This window comes from Balaenoptera acutorostrata, chromosome 15 (genome assembly GCF_949987535.1).
Source record: "Balaenoptera acutorostrata chromosome 15, mBalAcu1.1, whole genome shotgun sequence".
NCBI lineage: Eukaryota > Metazoa > Chordata > Mammalia > Artiodactyla > Balaenopteridae > Balaenoptera > Balaenoptera acutorostrata.
Genome location: NC_080078.1, coordinates 16,271,118 through 16,290,845, shown reverse-complemented (window position 1 = coordinate 16,290,845; position 19,728 = coordinate 16,271,118). Strand labels below are relative to the sequence as shown.

The 19,728-nt window shown below is 57.2% G+C and overlaps 2 protein-coding genes across 8 annotated transcripts; both read left to right on the top strand.

Moving 5' to 3' along the window:
- Nucleotides 1–261: 261 nt before the first annotated feature.
- On the top strand, nucleotides 262–5,304 carry PRR14 (proline rich 14). 5 transcript variants are annotated; one of them, XM_057529403.1, is made up of 12 exons: nucleotides 277–397; nucleotides 1,188–1,259; nucleotides 1,384–1,552; nucleotides 2,193–2,314; nucleotides 2,387–2,576; nucleotides 2,863–2,906; nucleotides 3,013–3,218; nucleotides 3,519–4,107; nucleotides 4,244–4,319; nucleotides 4,396–4,487; nucleotides 4,760–4,831; nucleotides 4,922–5,304. In XM_057529403.1, exons 2-12 carry the CDS (start codon nucleotides 1,237–1,239, stop codon nucleotides 5,199–5,201), a joined length of 1,863 nt encoding a protein of 620 aa, XP_057385386.1. In that variant the 5' UTR covers nucleotides 277–397; nucleotides 1,188–1,236; the 3' UTR covers nucleotides 5,202–5,304. The 5 variants fall into 5 exon arrangements, with proteins under 5 accessions (XP_057385388.1, XP_057385386.1, XP_007186474.1 ...); XM_057529405.1 differs by lacking the exon at nucleotides 1,188–1,259 and having other exon boundaries at nucleotides 262–397; XM_007186412.3 differs by lacking the exon at nucleotides 277–397 and having other exon boundaries at nucleotides 871–1,259; nucleotides 3,109–3,218; nucleotides 4,244–4,313.
- Nucleotides 5,305–6,775: 1,471 nt separating this feature from the next.
- Nucleotides 6,776–19,221, top strand: FBRS (fibrosin). 3 transcript variants are annotated; one of them, XM_007186414.3, is made up of 18 exons: nucleotides 6,776–8,331; nucleotides 8,613–8,792; nucleotides 9,535–9,570; nucleotides 9,691–9,720; nucleotides 10,779–10,827; nucleotides 10,919–11,219; nucleotides 12,590–12,891; nucleotides 13,097–13,302; nucleotides 13,418–13,462; nucleotides 13,712–13,807; nucleotides 14,044–14,112; nucleotides 14,898–14,927; nucleotides 15,321–15,392; nucleotides 15,703–15,823; nucleotides 15,929–16,009; nucleotides 16,912–16,995; nucleotides 17,121–17,328; nucleotides 17,434–19,221. In XM_007186414.3, the coding sequence occupies exons 1-18, from the start codon at nucleotides 7,873–7,875 to the stop codon at nucleotides 18,002–18,004; spliced, it is 2,940 nt and encodes a 979-aa protein (XP_007186476.3). In that variant the 5' UTR covers nucleotides 6,776–7,872; the 3' UTR covers nucleotides 18,005–19,221. The 3 variants fall into 3 exon arrangements, with proteins under 3 accessions (XP_007186476.3, XP_057385625.1, XP_057385626.1); XM_057529642.1 differs by lacking the exon at nucleotides 13,418–13,462; XM_057529643.1 differs by lacking the exon at nucleotides 14,044–14,112.
- The last annotated feature ends 507 nt before the right edge of the window (nucleotides 19,222–19,728 follow it).

Genomic DNA, 19,728 nt, shown 5'->3' with positions numbered 1-19,728 from the left:
AACGAAAGAACCGGAAGATGCCCTTAAAAAACGTGGCGGTAACCTAGCTTCACGACAGTTGCCTCAATAGCTCAAGAAACTTGCCATAGTCTTCGGCCACTCACTGACCGGAGAAGATGACGCCGTCCGGTCTACTTCGGTTCATCGAGTTCAGCGCAATCTGCCCTCAATTGTAATGGCGGCGCTGCCGAATTTGGCTTCTTGCCCCTAGGGATGATGGCCGCCAGGAGGCTTCACTTAGTTTCTCACCACCCCGGAAGACGGGGACCGGCGATTGGGCGGTGCCCCAAGGCTTCGAGAAGAAGGCCCTCGGCGGTTGGGCAGTGCTGGGTAAGGCTAGTTTTAAAGGAGCCGGAGGTGGGAGCCGTCGAAGACCCGGGATCCGCGGGAGGCAGCGGTGAGCGGCGCGCGGGGGAGGGCACCGAGCGGCTGGAGAGAGGGCGGGAGGAGGGAGGGAAAGAAACTTTTGAACCATCTGGTCCCGGGTTGGGGAGAGCGCTGGGCGGGGATCAGGGGAGGGCGGAGGGAGGGGGTCTGTGGGCGGGACCTCCCGGGATTGGAGTGAAGGGGGTATCTGCTTGGCAGTGGATCCCCAGGGATCCGGACTGAGTTCGTGATGCTCAAGCTCGGGCCGCCCCTGTCTGAGTGGAGCTTTGCGGAGCCGAAGCTCACAGGGAGAGGAGGATCCTCGCGCGGCGTCTGTTTGGAGGAACCGCGCTGTAGGATTCTTTCCGCGGGGATCCAGTCTAGGGGATCTGGTGGGAGACCGGGACCGTCGGCGTGTGGGAGTATTGCTTCGGAGTCCTCGGCCACTCGCTGGGGGTGGATGAGAATTGAAGAGGGATCCGGTGGAAACTGAGCCTCCGAGGACCGGGATCCCAGCTGATCCCGGGGGAATCTCAGGGAGGAATCTTCAGGGACAAAGGCCTCAGGAGGCTCGGGCCGTGGGAGAACGGGGGCCGCAGCAATCCAGGTTCTCGCGGCCTAGGCAGGGCGCGAGTGATCCGCTGGTCGCTGCGGCGGCAGCGGGAAGACACCCGTTCCCGGCAGCCAGGCGGGGGCGCCCTTACGCGCCCCAGGGCTCCGGCCCGTGGGCTAGCGGGAGCCGCGGGCGGACCATGAAGGGCGGAGCCCCACGGGAGGGGCTGGCCTTCACTCCCGGCTCCCCCGCTCCCCCCCAACCCCAGGCTGGAGCCTGGGATTCCCCAGGGACTCCCCGGAGCCGCCGCTTCCCCCATGGACTTGCCCGGGGACTCCAGGTGAGAGCGCACCCCGCCCGCCTGTCTTGAGCCCGGGAAACGGGGAGCCTGGTGGCCGTACCGGGGAAACCACAGAGCCAACAACAGGCTCAGGCGACCGTCCTCTGCTTCTCTCATCCTCCAGCCCGCCTGGCCGGCAGGGTCTGTGCCGCCAGCCCCTGGCTCGAGCGTTATGGGGAGCCAGGAGCCCCAAACGGCCGAAGCTGCAGCCCCTCGGGGCCCCTTCGCCCTTGGAAAAAGCCTCTCGGCGGGTCCTGGCCGTGGTCCTGGAAGATGTCATGGCTGCCCACATGGTGAGCCCCTTGAACTGAGAGGCCCCCTTCTCCCTCAGGTCCCCTCAGTACCAAAGTCAAATTAGATCACTAGTGAGGATAACTGAGGTCCAAACATCTCACACTCACACTCGTCCATCAGGCAGCCTCCCTAATGCTAGAGTTTTTTTTGTTTTTTGTTTTTCCTTGGCTCTCAGTCCAGCCTGGAATTGGGCAGGGTCTCCAGTGCCCATTCCCCACTACCAACTCTGTTGGGCTGAAACCACATCCCTACAACTCTTAAGTATGAGAAACCCTTATGCTTTCTTCCCAGCCCAACTTCTAGGCAATCCTTGGGAAGCAGGCTGAGGACTTTGACTCCATTGCACAGATTAGAAAAACTGAGGCCCCAAATAGGGCAGTGACTCACTCCAGGTCACCGTCTCCTTTTCATTTCTTCAAATAGCCTAGGTGACATTATCCAGCTCCCACACCAGCAGCTCAGGACACTGTCATATCTGGCCCTTAATTGAGGGCCATCACTGACCTCTTCTTTGGGGATCTTGAATGAATTCTAGCCACGATTTCTGTCATTTTTGTGGCATAGGGCACTGTTAGGCACAGGGAGGCCCTGTCCAGCCTCATTCCGTCACCTTGCTTTTGACACTTCCTCCTCCCCTAGGTCCCCCTGGTGCCCCAAGAGGAGATCTCCACCCCACGGCACCGCAGCAACCGTCGGGATTCTGTCCACAGCCATCCATCTGCCTCGCCACCCCAACAGGCCACGTGGTCCCCACAAGCCAGGTGAGCATGGCAGGATTGGGGGTAAGCTGGGGACACAGCTGAGCCCCACTGATATTCTTGGTCCCTCTCTAGGCCTCCCGACCCACTGCACTTATGCCGAGAGCCCTTGAACCGTGTGCATCGGCCCCCTTCCACACTGAGGTGGCGATCAAGGACAACACCTGGCCTAGAGGAGGGCCCTTCACAAAAGGTGGACCAGGCCCCCCAGCCCACTCTGGTGGTGATGCTAGAGGACATTGCCAGCTCCAGACCCCCAGCGGAGGTATGGAAACTTCAGGGAAAGATGTCAGGAGTTCAGCTGGGGGCAGGCATGCCAGTGGGCATAGAAGACAGGGGTAGGAGGGCTGAGTCTGGGGTGGATTTTGCTCAGAGCGAGGAGGACAGCGTTTTAGGGTGGAAGACACTGTCTGAGCAAAGACCTATATGAAAAAGTCTTTAGTGTAAACCCAGGCAGGAGTCTGGAGACCGAGAGAGTCGGGATGTGGGAAGCTACGGAGACCACAGGGGGCTTCCCTGCCTCCTCACAACCATCCCCTGTTTATATCCAGGGCTTTGCCGATGAGACTCCCAACTTCACCGTCCCAGCGAGAAGGTGAGAGGGCTGGGGAAGGGATTATCAAGATGTGCAGGCAACAGCCATTATCCAGGCAGCCAGAGCTAGGGGCATCAGAATTTACATGTCCAATCCTTCCTTGTAGCACTTTCAGAAGCCTTAAGGGACAGGGGAGGTGCTGGCTCAGGTGGGATCTGAATCTGGAAGCTTCCTCAGCCTTTAACTTGCCCCTTCACCCCAGAGCTGAGCCAAGGATGATGGTTCACCAGCCAAAGCCTCCACCCAGGGATGTGGAACCCCCATTCCAGCCATCTGCCCTGTCTGCAAACCCTCTGGAGAGCCCACCACCAGGTAAGGACTCAGATGGATGAGACTTGGGGTCCTGGAACATTCTAGCTGAGCTTAGAAATGTGAGGTGACGAGTTGGGGATGGGGCTTAACCCCCTCCCAGGGCAGAGCTTGGTGTATGAAGATGGGGTTTAGACTTAAGAGACCTGAAGCTTAACTTCTAAATTTAGAGCTTGGTATTTTAGGGATGGGCTTATTCCTCTGTGGGCAAAGATTAGTGTTTGGGGAGGGACTAAGGCTACTGAAGTGGGGCTTAGACACCTGCAGCTGAGGAATACCCACCTGACCCTCTCGTTTCCTCAGCCCCAGATCCTGTTCTGGAGCTCCCATCGACCCCACCGCCATCCAGCCTTTTACGCCCCCGCCTCAGTCCCTGGGGCTTGGCCCCCCTCTTCCATTCCGTCCGCTCCAAGCTGGAGAGCTTTGCTGACATCTTCCTCACACCCAACAAAGCCCCACGGCCCCCGCCCCCATCACCCCCCATGAAGTTGGAGTTGAAGATTGCCATCTCAGAGGCCGAGCAGTCTGGGGCTGCTGAGGGCACTGCATCTGTCAGTCCCCGGCCCCCTATCCGCCAATGGCGGGCCCAAGACCAGAATCCCCCAGCACCTCTCCCTAAGCCCTCTCTGGGCCGAAGCCAATCCTGCCCTGATCTGGGGCCCCCTGGCCCAGATACCTGCAGCTGGCCCCCTGCTCCACCCCACCCAAGCCGGCCACGGCCTCGGCGGCACACTGTGGGTGGTGGAGAGATGGCCCGAGCCCCGCCACCCCCTCGGCCCTGTCTCCGGAAAGAGGTCTTCCCTCTTGGAGGAGTGGGAGGCTCTCCTCCCCTCGTCACATCTTGCTCGTCTACCACGTCCACTTCTTCCTTCTCTGAACCTGCAGAACCCAGGTAGTGCTCTTGATAAACCCTCCTTAAAGCTCTGGCCACAGTCTGGGCCCAGCCTCCTGCCCTAGTATCCAGTGGGCAGGAGATGGGGATGTTGCTGTGAATGCTCTTTGGCCCTGAGCCTTGACCTTCTCTGCAGGTTGAGCTCAACCAAGAGGAAGGAGCCAAGGGCCTCAGAAGACCAGGTGCTTTCAGACCCCAAGACCAAGGTAGAGGTACAGATGAAGGGGGAGGAGACAAGTGGGAGCCTGAGCCCATGCTGCACTTTTACACTCTGCCCCGTTTTTGCAGACCATGGGAAAGGTTTCTCGATTCAGAATACGCAGGACACCGGCCCGTTCTCAACCAAACCTTACACCAATGGGGCTGCCTCGACCAATCAGGTGAGAGGTTTGTTGTGCATGGAGCTGCCTTGGCCAAACAGGTGTAGGCTCAGATCCCCTGAGTGTGGCTTCATCTCCTCTCAGGGAGCACAGTCCAGCTTGGAGGAGTCTATTTGGTCTGGACATGGTTTGTGCTTAGAACCATTTGTCTGCCTCAGGCAGCACTCCTGGCATGTCCTAGAAACTGAAATACAGACCAGGCCTTGATTATCCCTTCTCCAGGCCCACTGGCCCCAGGTTTCTCAGAGGCCTCTGCTCCTCTTTGCTCGCAGGTTGAACAAGAAGGAGTTCAGCTTGGAAGAAATTTACACCAACAAGAATTACCAGTCACCCACAACCAGGAGGTGAGAAACTTTGAAGGCTTGGGGGTGACAGAGGGAAATGTGGAACCAGGGGGCGTGCTGGTAACCAGCACTCCTCCCTGCCTGGTCCAGGACCTTTGAGACCATCTTTGAGGAACCCCGGGAGCGCAACGGGACTCTGATTTTCACCAGCTCAAGGAAGCTCCGGCGAACTGTAGAATTTCGGGACAGTAGTCTTCCTCGATCCCGGCGGCCATCTCGCGGGGCCCGGGTTGCAGCTGGCAGGACCCTTACTCCCAATCTGGCCCCCAGCCCAGATGTAGGACCCCTGCTGCAGCAGCGACTGCAGGAGCTGGATGCCTTGCTCCTGGAGGAGGAGGAAGGGGATCGAGAGCGGCCCCATCGGACTTAGAAGCTCCATCTGTTTGTCCACCCATCCTGGAGGGAGGGGAAGTCTCTGAGACAGTTATATTTTTTTCTCTGTGTTTCTAGTAAAGTTTTCGATATGTTTCTGATTCTTTTGTATGTTTCTAGCTGAGTTTGAGATTAACTGGCAGTACTGGCTCATGTTTCTTCTTTGGCACCCGAAACTGGGAAACGGGAGGGACCAGGGAAGATGATGAAGGTTGGATGTAGGGAGGGGGGTAGAGGAATGGTCATTGGAGATACCCTCTTGATTTGAGAATTTTCCTATGTGGAGGGATACTTCTGAATATGCTCCAGAAGATAATGTGACCCTGGACCCTGGTCAGGGTTCTCTCAGTTCACTTACATCAAGGAGGAGACCGAGGGAATTTCCTGGCAGTCCAGTGGTTAGGACTTAGTGCTTCCACTGCAGGGGGCACGGGTTTGATCCCTGGTCGGGGGACTAATATCCCGCATGCCACGCAGCGTGGCAAAAAAAAAAGGAGACTGAAAGTCCCAGAGTGGACTAAGGCCTTGTTCAAGATGGCCCTGAGTTCCTCCTAACACGCAGGCCAGGAACCTGCTGCTGGATTCAAGAGCTAAAAGTAATCAGCTGTAATTAAGCACCTACAACAACCTGTCACAGGTAATTGACCTACACATAGCCCTGTGAGAATTATACCCATTTTATACATAAGAAAGCAAGTTGACTCTCAGTGTAATGTCCACATTAAAAGGGTAACCCAGGCAACCAGAGGACACAAGCAGCACTCTACATCTTTCATAACTTAGAGGCAGAACAGAGCAGTGGTAAAGAGCACAGACTGGAGCTAAGCTTCTTGAGTCCAAATCTTGGTTAGGAAACTAAATGTGCGTCAATTCCCCTCTCCATCTGTAAAATGGGGCCGATAGCAGTACTTTCCTAAGATACTTCTCATTGTCAAATGAGTTAATATGTGAGAAGGTACCCGGCACTGTTTTTTTCTTGTTAGCACGAGGAGACCACAGGCCAGCACTCTCCCCCTGCACCGAGCGATAACGGGATGCGGTTTCCTTCCCGCGCGACTAGCGCTCTCAAAGCACGCCGCGTGCTCTAGCCACCACGCACGGCGGGGGATCCCGCTGAGCTGCCAGCCGGATGGTGGTATCACCACGCGCGTGCGCGAGAAGCCAGGCTGCCGGTGGGCTAAGCCAAGCAGCGGAAAGGGAGAGAAAACGCTGGCTCTCGACTGGGACCTTCCGCGGCCGCGCGCCGCCCAGCGGCCAACAGTTCCCTAGGCCTCGCGCACTACATGCAGATCCTCGCCTTTACGCCGTCAGAAGACGGGCCAATGAACGAAGAGCAGGAAGAGGCGGGGTCATCTGGAGAACCGCCCCAAGCACCTACTTCTGACCAGTCGAGTCACAAGATTTGATGAAGGGCGGAGCTAATCTGACGTATACCCAATCCAAGATTTGAGGGCGGTTACATATTACTCACTCCCCCGAGTTTGACTCCGCCCTTCGCCTTGACGTACACTTCTCAACCTATCAACGACTAAGGCTGTAGAGGGGTGAGGGGGAAGGGGGCGGAGAGTGGGAGGAGGCCGAGAGAGGAAGGAGGCGTAGGCTGAGAAGGAAGAGGGAGGAGGGGCAGGGAAGTCCTGGCGGAGAAGAGGCCCAAGACTCCAAGGAGACGACAGGAGGGTGAGCTGGGGTTCCCTCCCTACCCAACAGCCGTTCCGGATCCCTTAAGACGCAAGTCAGACGGAGACGGAGGAAAGGAGGAAGAGACTTTTATGTCGGCAGACAGACAAGCTTTACCCGTCACCGTTGCCTCACATCCGGGGCTTTGGAGGGCTGGCCCCCGCGGCCCCGCCCCCCACCTCGCGCCTTTCATGGCGACCGGAGGCGGAGGCTGGAAGAGCTGGGCCTGGAAGAGGCCCCTTTAAATCTCCTTAAAGGGGTGGCCACTGATTTCGGCAGACTACAACGCCAGCCTTTAAAGGGGAAGCCACCGAACAGACGCTGACAAATTGAGAACTGAACTGTTGGGAGAAGTGGAGCTAGTGGGAATTCTCACCGCCACTTCTCCCCCACGCAAGAAGTCTTTTAAATTCAACTTAAAGGGGAAGTGGCTGCTTGTGGAGGACTAGAAACTAACTCCCGAGCCCTTAAAGGGGCGGCCTGCTGTTTGGAGAACCCTGGACTCTTTAAAGGGGTGGCCTCTTTTAGCCGGCGGACTTGAGGCACTTTTAAAGGGGAGGTCTGCGTTTCGGGGCGAGCTTTCGGCCCCTGGTAAAGGGGTGGCCCTTCCTCTTCCTCGGGGAGAGTTGTCTCGACCCCTGGCAGGGGGCGGCCACCGAACTAGGCCGGTCGGACACCGTCGGGTCGTCTTAAAGGGGCCAGGGACCGGACAGCTTGAGGCCTTGCCTTAAAGGGACGACCGCCCCGTTTTCGTCGTCTTGGCCCCGCCGGCCCCACAGGGGGGGCTCTCAGGCTTGTCGCCCCGGGGGCGGCGCCGGCTCCCCGGGCCTTGGCCTTGGGGCAAGCTCGGGGCCAGCAGATCCTGCTTTAAAGGGGAAGCCGTGGCCCTCTCGTCTCTGTGCAGCCGCCAGCGCCGCGCCTGCGACCCCGGGCCTGCGGACAGGCCGTTTCGGGGCCCGCCGCCTCCGGATGCGGCGCTGAGGGCGGTCGCCATGGAGACGGCAGCGGCCGCGGCTCCGGGCCCTGGCTGGGCCGCTGAGGGGGAGCGGCGGCGGCGGCGCTGCTCGCGCCGAGACCGAGACCGGGAGCAGCGGCGCCGCCGAGGTCCCGGCGGCGACGCGCCCCGGGCCCTGTTGGCCGCCCCGCGCGGCTCCTCGTCGTCGTCGTCGCCGCCGCCGCCCGCCAGGCCCTGGTCGTCAGCTTCGTCTGGAGAGCGGCCCGGAGGCCCGAGACGGCGGCGGCCGCGTCCTAGGCCTCGACCCCCGCGACCCCGAGCTCGGAAGCGGCCTGCTGGCTCGGGCAGCCGCGGGGAGGAAGAGGAGGAGGAGGAGGAGGAGGGGGGCGCAGACGATGGGGAGGCTGAGGAGGAGCCTGAGGAGGAAGAAGAAGAGGAGGAGGACTTGATCGATGGTTTCGCCATCGCCAGCTTCGCCAGCCTCGAGGCCTTGCAGGTGGGGCCTCGTGGGGCCGGGGACCTTTTCAGAGGGCCAGAGAGAAGGGTACGGTGCCTGGAGGGGGTGGAGTTGAGGGGGGAATGCTGGCACCCCAAACCAGAGCAACCGGCTCCTCTGGCCAGACCGCTGCCCCACCCTGGGGTGGGAGGAGGTAGAGCTAGTCTCCAGGGACCAACCAGGTTACCTGGCCTGAGAGCCACTTTGGTAGCCTGGTCACCCTTAGAGAGGTCGGAGCTTTCCTTTCTCCATCTACTGTCGTTCCACCTTCTCCTCCACAGAAGGATGCGTCTCTTCAGCCCCCAGAGCGACTGGAGCATCGGCTGAAGCATTCTGGGAAGCGGAAGAGGGGGGGCTCCAGTGGGGCAACTGGGGAGCCAGGGGACAGCTCTGATCGAGAGCCTGGCCGGCCTTCTGGGGATCGGGCCCGAAAATGGCCCAATAAGCGGAGAAGGAAAGAGGTGAGCTTATCCCAAATCCCTGTCCTTTACAACTCTCTGTTGAACGTTCTTCACATAGACCCATTTTCCGTCAGCAGTTCTGCTACCCATGGTAAACGGTGACCCCAGTCTCTAAGGGCAAAGAGAAAGGCAGAACAAATTTGAGGTTCCACTGCCCCATCCAAGTCTGACAAAGACATGTCCGTAATCAGACTTGCCTGCTTTTGGCTGACACTACGTTTGCCTTAAACATATTGGTAATTCAGAAATGTAGCAAAGGGACTTAGTTGAATCGTAAGTTAGATATGGTCTCTGCACAACTTTTCAAGTCGGTGTCATTGTAGCAGGAAAGAAGCAGTCTTTGAGCAAATACCTAGATGAAAACCTGAGAAGCAACAGAAGGCAGAGATCTGGGAGAGATGCTGCAGAAACCCACATGAGGAAGCCACTCATTCTGTCTGGGGGATGGGAGGAGGGTTGTGGTTAGGGAAAGCCCCCTGGGATGTCTTAGTCAGGCCTTGAAGGATAGTCATAAATTTGCTAAGAAGAGAAACAGGGCTAAGTTGTTTTGGGCGAAAACACAGAGATGCGAGAATCTGGTATATTTGAAAAATTGCCAGAGCATTGAGAACAAGGGGTGGGCAGTAGAAAGAGATTGAGAATAGGTCATGAGGAGCCTTGAGTGCCTTGCCGGGCAGTTTAGACTTTATCCAAAGGCCTCGCCAGTCAGCCTCCCTTACCTCTGGACTCTGGTCTTTCTCAGGCCTCCTCCCGTCATTCTCTGGAAGCTGGATACATAGTAAGTGCCTTCCACCTGTACCAGCCCCTCCCCTTTCGCTCCCTGTCTGAAACTCCCCTCTCGACCTTTGCCCCGACTCCTCTTCCCTCTTGTGACACCTCTGTCTTTCCTTCTCCCCAGTGTGACGCGGAAAGCGATCTGGACGAGAGGGTGAGTGGGGCTAGAACTTGTTGGGTGGGCAGTATTACAGCTCATAAAATGAACTGCAGCTTAAAGGTTTCCTTGTGCAGCAGACAGAGTCTCTCCTTAAGTGGGGAACGTGTGTTAGGTTGAGCCAGAATTAGATTTTTGGGGAGGAAGTATGGGGCGGGGGATTGAGAAAGTAAGTGACAGGTTATATTTGGTAACTAGAGCCAGTTGACCAAAGACTCAAAGGCCCATGCCTTGCTGTGCCATCCTTTCCAAAGCCCTTGGAGACACCAGTGGTTCTCCACGGAAACCTGGGGTGGCTGTGGAATCCAGTTGGTCCTTCCTGCTGGCCATTAGTCTGTTCCTGTAGATTAGAGTCTGAGTTGAGACCATGGCCATGGCAGTGAGAACGCTGAACCGTTGTAGTCAGTTTAAGAACATATCCTGTAAAGGTGTATTTCATTTTATCCTTAGGGCTGATGTGCTAATTTTGAAAGTGTGTTCTAACGGTTGGTGCTATACTCCTGTAACTAACTAAATTTGTACTCCCTGATGTGTGTCTTGCAGTAGTTTAAAAAGTTGGCTGGACAGGAACTGTGGTGAAACAAACAGTACTTGTCTATCCGAACGGGGCAGCCGCTATTGGGAGAATAGGGGCCCATTCTCAAGAGAACCTGCAAGTCTGAGTTTTTATGAGGAATCTCCGGATTTCTAAATATCAGCAATTAGTTTAAAAATTTTGCTAACATTTATGGATCAAACAAATCTGTAAGCGAGGTAGGCATCTGAGCCAGCAGTTAGTGATATCTGACATTTTTGATTTGCTTGTTTCTCTGCTACTTCCGTGCTGCCTCAGTTCAGTCTTCCCAGCCTATCAGATTCTCAGGCTCAGTTGCTCTGCCCTTTTCCCCAAGCACAGGGCCCCCTAGAGCTCACAATCTTTGGTGGATTTCAGCTAAGTTGGTGGAATAGACTTGTCACCACTACCAGTTCCTAGCAGACTCCAGAGGTTGTTGGCCTTCCTGAGTGAGGGCCTGACCTGACCAGAACCTGACCCTGTCCCTGTCTTTCTTCCCCAGGTCTCCGATGATGACCTTGACCCGTCCTTTACTGTCTCAACCAGCAAAGGTTGGTCCCAAGGGCTGGGGTTGGAGACAAGGGAGGGAAATTGGGTGAGCGTGGACCTCAACTGAATATATCTGCCGTCCTGCCTTCACAGCCTCGGGCCCCCACGGCGCCTTCAATGGGAACTGTGAAGCAAAACTCTCCGTAGTCCCTAAAGTGTCGGGCCTGGAGCGGAGCCAGGAACAGCCCCCAGGGCCCGACCCGCTGCTAGTGCCTTTCCCCCCGAAGGAACCACCGCCTCCACCGGCCCCTCGGCCTCCTGTCTCACCCCCTGCACCCTTGCCGGCCGCCCCCAGTCTGCCACCCCCACCCCAGCCCCAGCTGCAGCTTCGGGTCTCGCCTTTCGGCCTCCGCACTTCCCCCTATGGCAGCAGCCTGGACCTCAGCACTGGCAGGTAAGTGGTCCAGGGGTTTGGCCTGGTCTGGAAAGGCCTGGTTGTTTTGGTGTCAACCCCTGCGTTCTGTGGCTGGGACATGGGATGGTACCTGTGGGATATGACTTGAAAAGGGATTCGGAGGCTAAAAAGTTTGAGAGACGCTGGGTGGAACAAATCTGAAGAGATTACTACAGGACTTATCAGAACCCTTTATACATTCACATAGAGGGGAATCCAGTTTGTGCCGTTTCCCAGTCTTATTTGCTGGTGAGACATTTTCGCAAGGCACATCTGTTAGGAATAGTGTTCTTTGGAACATACTTTGGGAAATGCTGACATGATGATTAAGAGTGCTGGCTTTGGAGTCAGTCAGACCTGGATTCAAATTCTTGCTCTGCCACTTAATGGCTGTGTGATTTTCGACAAGTCACTTAATCTCTCTGAGCCTCGATTTCTTTTTTATGTAAAGTGAAATAATAGTACCTTCATTGTAAAGCTGTTGTGAGGATTAATTACGAGTTAATGCAGTGTTTCCCAAAGTGTGTACGCTCTTTGTTAGTGGTATGTGAGCGCATTTTAGATGTTATGTGAGTAAAATTTTTTCAGTTCTGATGTGCTTTAAAAAAATATGAGTAGTTCCTCAATCCCTTTATTTCACGTGTTACTGCTTGGTGAGGCTAAGTAAAAACAAACTGAGTTAAGTTAAAGAAGTAAATGGTACAGGGGGTTCCATGGATGCGGCAGCAATTGGGAAGGTGATGTGGAATGTTGGAGACTTGGATTAGCATATAAAGCAGGTGACAGCACTTGGCCTACAGTAAGTGCTTACTAAAGGGTAAGAATCACTGACACTATTATTATCATCGATGCTATCTTTGTTATTATTGTTACCATCATTATCATTCTCTTATTATTGGGAAAACTAAGGCTCAGAGAGGGGCAGTGACTTGCTCAAGGTCACCTAGGGTGTTAATGGCAAGATGGGCCTAGAATTCAGGTCTCCTGACTCCTAGGCCAGGCCAGGGCGGTGCTGCTTCCACTGTCTTAGGGTGGGAACCCAGGTGGCCTGTCGTAATTAAGCGTCAAAGTGAACGATATGTTTTGTGCTGTGGTCGAGTCAGAAAAGGGAAAGTCACATGGCCAGAGGTGTCAGAGGCAGCTGTGTGGAAAAAGAGACCTAGAGAGGGAGAGAGGGGGCTGTTGGGTGTGGGAGGTACCTCAGTCTGAGGATGGGTTCCCCGGGTCGGTGGGTGGGGGTCCTGGGGGCCAGGTTCTACCACCTTCCATGTTGGAGAACCAGGGTCAAGGTATCGCCCAGGCTTCTGACCTCCTCCCGTCAGAGCTGGCACCTCCCAATCCCTCACTCATCTCCCCACTTCTCTCCCCAGCTCTTCACGGCCGCCCCCCAAGGCCCCGGCCCCTCCCGTGGCTCAGCCTCCCCCCTCATCATCCTCTTCGTCCTCTTCCTCCTCATCTGCCTCCTCCTCGTCCGCGCAGCTCACCCACCGGCCCCCGACGCCCTCACTGCCCCTGCCTTTGTCCACCCACAGCTTCCCCCCACCCGGGCTGCGGCCCGCACCCCCACCCCCCCACCCCTCCTTATTCTCCCCTGGCCCTGCCCTGCCCCCGCCCCCACCCCTGCTGCAGGTGCCAGGGCACCCTGGGGCCTCAGCCGCTAACGCCCTTTCTGGTGAGTTTGGGGTCCTGGCCGGGGGGTGGGGGGCCATGGCCCCGGGCTTGGGCCCAGCTGGCTTCGGGACATCTGGACCTTAGCAAGCAGCAGGGCGTGAGGAGGGAGTGGCCCAAGGCCAGAAGGGAAGGCCAGTCACCCAGGCCCAAGGAGGCTGACACGGTGACTACAGATGTTAAAGCCTTCTCCCCCTCCCCTCCCACAGAGCAGGACCTGATCGGCCAGGACCTGAACTCTCGCTACCTGAATGCCCAGGGTGGCCCCGAGGTGGTGGGGGCAGGGGGCTCCGCCCGGCCCCTGGCCTTCCAGTTCCACCAGCACAACCACCAGCACCAGCACACCCACCAGCACACCCACCAGCACTTCACCCCTTACCCCCCGGGCCTGCTGCCACCCCACGGCCCCCACATGGTGAGCTCCTCATTGGGCCGGTGATGAGGCTCAGAGGCCTGGGGGGAGGGTATGGCTTCCAGGGGAAGGCCCTGGGTTCCTGGCTGGCAGCTTACTCTTCCCTTCTCTTCCCTAGTTTGAGAAATATCCAGGAAAGATGGAAGGCCTTTTCCGGCATAATGTGAGTGTGTGTGTGTGTGTGTGAGTGTGCGTGTGTGTGTGTGTGGTTTTTGTGGTGTGTGGGCATGGATGCATCAATGCGTGTGGCCCTGATTGTTGGGGTCCAGTCTTCAGCTTCAAAAGCAAGAGCCTTGAGCCTGGGAGAGCTCCCTGGGGGGGGATTTAGGGTGGAGGCCAGAGGACTGATGGGCAGACCACAGATGGGCTGCACCTCCACCCCCAGCTTGGACTAGTCCCCTTCTCTCCACAGCCGTACACGGCCTTCCCTCCCGCAGTGCCCGGCCTACCTCCGGGCCTCCCGCCGGCTGTCTCCTTTGGCTCCCTGCAGGGGGCCTTCCAGCCCAAGGTGAGCTCCCAATCCAGACGACACCACCACCTCCCACCCCTTACGAACCCAGATACCCCTGGATCCACTTACCTTCCCATTCCCCAAAACCATGCCCATCCTCCTGCCCTCCTCTTATGGACCCAGGTTTCTCCAAAGCCATGCTCCCTCCCTGTCCCAGCCCCCAGCTTGGTTTTAGACCCCTTTTATGCCTGGTGTCAGCTCTCCTGACTGATCCCTCCACTCCCCTTTCCCAGAGCACGAACCCCGAGCTGCCACCACGACTGGGGCCAGTGCCGAGCGGGCTTCCCCAAAAGGGGACACAGGTGAGGGGGGGGGCCAAGGCAGGTCCTCAGGGAGTTGGAAGATCTGTTGAGGGAGAGCAGGGTTGACTTGAGAGTGAACCACTGATTCCTCCCTTTAATATATATGGTCAGGGGTGTCCCTGAGAATCTGAGAAGAGGGAATTTCTGTAAATGAAGGATTTCTCAGGCATGAGAGATAGGAATTTCATGAAGTCGCCCCAGAAATAAGATTCCTAGGACGGTGGTTTTTGTAGGGGTTTTCGAATTTTTTAAGTCACAGCACTCTGTTTTTCAAATGACATCATACCAGGAAGTTTTGTCCATAAAACAATGAAAAGATAAGCTGCTTCTCTGTGAAGTGACGTGGGGAGCAGCCTTAAAGCCCAGGGCTTTGGGAACATCATGAAAAGCACAGGATCTGTTTCCTAAAGGAGAGACTAGACCAGAGGTTTTCCAGCTTCTTTTAACAATAGTAAAGGCTTTTTTCTAAAGAAATCTTAAGCAGATCTTCATTATATAAAGCTGTTTATCAGATAGCTACTCTTTTTCTCTGAGAAACCTGTCCTGCCTGCCCACTGACCCACTCTGCAGCCTTCCAAGCAGGGCACCTCCTTGGAGCCAGGTTCAGTAACTTGGTGCTGGAGGGGAGGTGCCCGGAGTGGGAGAGATGGGGAAAGGAAAGGTTTGAGGGAGCTGCATACAGTCTCAGGGAGGTGTTTGGGGGGGCACTGGGGACTGTGGAGATGAGGTGCCCAGGTCAGTAAACAGGTCTGAACTGCTGCCAATCTCTGCTTTGCTATTCCCAGATCCCTGACCATTTCCGGCCACCTTTGAGGGTGAGTTTGGTGAGGACCTCAGGCTGCATGAGGCTGGGGGCTGGCGTCAGGGTGTTTGCGTGAGGGGAGGGTCTTGCTGGAGGGTCTTGCTTGGGAATAAGCAAGAAGCCCAAGACGTGGAGGCAGCCAGATGTGGAACAGCAGGAAGCGAAAGGCTTGCAAACTGCAGACCTGGGTTCAGACACAGCTGGTCGTGGGACCTTGGGCAAGACAGTTTATCTCTCTGAGCCTCAGTTTCCTAGGCTGTGAAATGAACCTAGTCATCCCTCAGGTGTAGGGGTGATGAGTGGGGACGTTGTGTGGCAAGGCTGGGCCCAGGGCCAGGTCTGGAGTGGGTGACGAGTGAACATTCTTTCCTTCCCTTTCCCTTTGGTCATCCTTCTGGGGCGGCAGAAACCAGGGAAGTGGTGTGCCATGCACGTGCGCGTGGCTTACATGATCCTGAGACACCAGGAAAAGATGAAGGTACTGGGGCCGGAGGGCTGGGGAGAGCGGGCCTGCCAGAGCTCTGGGCGTCTACCTTCAGCAGAGCTTGGCAGAATCTTGGCCAGAAATGTTCCCTCCTGTCCCTGGTCACTGCCTGAGCAATTCCAAAGTTAGCACTAGGTTCTCTTGCTAACTGGGGGGTGGTCAGAGAAGGCTCTGAGAGAGACAGAGGCCCACCCAAGCCCTGTCTTGGCGCCAGGCAGCCCTCGGAGGGGGCCTCGGGGTGGAAGAGCAAGAGCGGGACCACACCTGGCTCCTCACTCACTGCCCCTCTCCCTGTCCCATGCAGGGCGACTCCCACAAGCTTGACTTTCGGAACGACCTCCTGCCCTGCCTTCCGGGGCCCTATGGGGCCCTGCCCCCTGGGCAGGAGCTCTCCCACCCGGCCGCCTCCCTCTTCACTGCGACTGGTGAGTCTGGCCAGCCCTCTCTGGGCCTGAGGTTGCCCACCTGTAGCCCGAGGCCCACCTTGCGTCCACTCAGCCTCATCAGAATCTCCCGCCTCTCTGCCCCAGGTGCCGTCCACGCTGCAGCCAATCCTTTCACGGCAGCTCCCGGGGCCCACGGACCCTTTCTGAGCCCCAGCACCCACATTGGTAAGAGCCAAAGGCATGTTGGGCAACCTAAGCCTTGTCCCTGAGTTCCAGGAGGTGTTAAGCTGGGGATAGAAGTTAGACCTGAGAGGCAGCTGGAATGGAGGGTAGACCTGGTTCCACTTGCTTTGTGACCTTGGGCAGGTTACTCTACCCCCTCTGAGCCTTGATCTCATCCTCTGTAAAATGGGATAGGGAAGGGCAGAGTAATTGCCAATCTCTGACAGCTCAGTCACTGTCTCTAATTAGCCAGTGGTAGTGGGGAGTGTGCCACCTGGGAGAGTGGGGTGGAGGAAAGTTGTGCAGGCCCAGCAGAGAGCGTGGTCACTGGCTCCCAGTGATCTTGGCAGGCTTCTTGGGGAGATTTATCCTGGGTTTGGATGGACGAGGAGGAGTTGAGCCGGCTGGCCTAGGGAAAGGTGTTCCTAGAAGAGGAAATTGTGAGATTCCCATAGCTTGCTAGTTACATGTTCTGACTGGCTATGTGACGTATATACAAAGTTAGGGTCAGGTTGAGAGCAGCCCTGCATGCAGGTGGGAGGAAACTAGCAGAGGCTTTCAGGCGAGTGGCTTGCTGTAGAGCTGGTCTGGGTGGCTGGTGTCGGGGGTTGTGGGGTAAGAGCCTGACCTCTGGAGTCAGAGGCCCTGGATTGGGGGTTCCACTCACTGGTTAGATGACCATTGATTGGCAAGTCACTTCACCTTTCTGAGCCTGTTTAATCATCTTTAAGTGGAAATGTTTCCGTCTGCCTCATGGAGCTTGTGAGGTTAAATAACACGTTGCACCTTAAAGCTCAGTGCTTTTCTGGGGCCTGCTTGGTGATCAGCCTCTTCCCTGCCAGTCCTTGATGCCTGCTCAGAGCTGGCCCCGCCCAGTGCTCTGACCATCCCCCTTTCTCCTACAGATCCCTTTGGGCGTCCCACAAGCTTCGCCTCCTTGGCTGCCCTCTCCAACGGGGCCTTTGGAGGCCTGGGCAGCCCCACATTCAGTGAGTGCTGGACGGGGTGGGGTGGGGGCAGTGGGCTCCTGTGCTCAGGCAGGGGGCTGGGAGGACGCCTGAGTGAGACCTCCCACTCCTGGCTCCCATCAGTTTCTACTTTGTCTTCTGTCTAGACTCCGGCGCCGTCTTTGCCCAGAAAGAAAGCCCAGGGGCCCCACCAGCCTTCGCCTCCCCCCCAGACCCATGGGGCCGCCTGCACCGCAGTCCTCTGGCCTTTCCTGCCTGGGTCCGGCCCCCTGAGGCTGCCCGGACACCAGGCTCAGACAAGGAGCGGCCTGTGGAGCGGAGGGAGCCCTCTCTCACTAAGGAGGAGAAAGACAGGTGTGCTTCCCCGCCAGCCCCCCGCTGCCCTGCCGTCCGCCCTCCCTTATTACCTCGGTCCGACCTCCGGAGTACCTTCATCCTCTCCTCCCTCACCTGCCCCAGGGACCTCCCCTTCTCACGGCCCCAGCTCCGAGTTTCTCCTGCTACTCCCAAGGCGCGGGCTGGCGAGGAAGGGGCCAGGCCAGCCAAGGAATCGGTGCGGGTAAAGGAAGAGCGGAAGGAGGAGGCTGCCGCCGCAGCTGCCGCTGCTGCCGCCGCCGCCGCCGCCGCTGCTGCCGCCGGGCCTCAAGGCCTTCACCTGCTGTTTGAGAGGCCCCGGCCACCCCCCTTTCTGGGCCCTAGTCCTCCAGAGCGCTGTGCTGGCTTCCTGGAGCCAGCCTGGTTGGCAGGGCCCCCTCGCCTCTCTAGGCCACCCCGCTTCTATGAGGCGGGTGAGGAGCTGACTGGCCCAGGGGCCGTGGCCGCTGCCCGCCTCTACGGTCTAGAGCCTGCCCATCCCCTGCTATACAGCCGCTTGGCTCCACCGCCGCCGCCAACTGCGGCCCCAGGAACCCCTCACCTTCTCAGCAAGACCCCGCCAGGAGCCCTTTTGGGGGCACCTCCTCCGCTTGTGCCGGCCCCTCGGCCTAGTTCCCCACCTCGGGCCCCTGGCCCAGCCCGGGCTGACAGGTGAGGGAAGGGGAGGGGCAGGGGCATAGCTCCATCCCCCTTTTCTTTTGACAAGGTTCTAGAGCTGAGGTTTCAAGCCAGGGCTGGAGGGCAGAGGTCATGACCTCACCAGCCACCTCTGAGGTCGTGGAATCTGGGAGCAGTAAGCCCCAACCCCCACTAGATCAAGCATCAGTTGGATCTTGGGGTCACTGGGAGGGCAGAGGTCACAAGCCTTTAGAGAGGTGTGTGTGTGTGCGTGTGTGTGTGTGTGTGTGTGTGTGTACATGAGAGTAGGGGTCATTTCAGAGGTCATAGCTCGTGATCTCCTGAGGTGCACCATCACCCCTTCTGAGGGCCCCTAGGCCCTTGGCCTGCCTCCCCAAGGGCTCACTAAGCCAGAGGCCAAAGTGCCCCCCTCCTCTTCACCTACCACCCAAGTCCTCATGCCCTCTCAGGGCTGGGGGAGGAGGGGCTAAAGGAAGGGGGGTTCCATGTACATATTTATCTCCCCTTCCACATAGCCCCCCAGACCTTTTGTACATTTTTACAGGGGTGCCCCTCCCAATAATCCCCCTTCCTGGTTAATTAAATCCTAAGACTGGTGCTGTGTTCCTAGCCTCTGGCCTCTCTGTGGGGGGAGGGGGGATTGCAGGGGGGAGAGCTGGGAGGGAACAGGCAGGAACCCAGGGCTTATCCCTGGAAATCTGGGGCCCAGCAGGAGGTGGACCAACAGGAAAAGGGACCTGGGTACCTAGGCTAGAAAGAAGGGCAAATGCTTCCTGCTTGGCTGTCAGCCCAGGTTCCCCCCACCTGTTCCTGTTACCTCTGTGTGCCCCCATCCCCAAAGGCACAACCTCTAAGCTTCAGACTCCACCTCTTAGTGGCTTGGTCCCCCCCACTCTATTTCCAAGTGCCCCCAGGAGTCCTGGGCCTTTGTCTCCAGAACCCTGTTCCCCAGTACCCTGCCGCAGGCTCCTTAAGGGGGGCCAGAGAAGGTCACCATGTACCACACACCAAAGAAGGGGGTCGGCCCGGGGGTGGGCCACACAGGCAGCTTCTTCAGCAGCCTCTTGGCAGCAGCCCCAGCCTTCCCAAAGCAGCAGGTGCCCCCAGGCTGGGGCCCAACCTAGAAGGCAGGGGTCGGTTTAACAAAAACATAACATTGACTTTTTTCCCCGGTGGGGCTTATTCTGTAACATGACTTGCAGATATTTATATAAAAATGAGTGTTACAATGAGGCCCCTTGGCTCCTCTTTGAGTGTGTGTGGGTCACCTGGGGGGGATTGGGGTTGGGGAGGGATGAGGACAATATTGTCCATGTCCTGATAAAGGTTTTCTCCTTCCCACCTGGGCAATTTGTTCTACTTCTGGATGGGTGGATTGGAGTGTTGGGCACTGAAGTTTTTCACATTTTTCTACAGTCCAGGAGTACATATTCCAGTTGACCCTTGAACACGGGTTTGAGCTGCACAGGTCCACTTATACGTGGTTTTTTTCCCAATCAATACTTCATACAGTACCACATGATCAATGATTGGTTGAATCTGTGGATGTGGGACACAGATACGGAGAGCCAACTGTGGGACTTGAGCATCTGAGGATTTTGGTATCCATGGCAGGTCCTGGAATCAATACCCCAGGGTCAACTGTGTATAAGATTCAAGCAATAAAAACAGCAAAACTAGATCTCCCGTTCATGTGTCAACATACCCCAGCCCTGCACCCTTACTGAGGTAACCACTGTC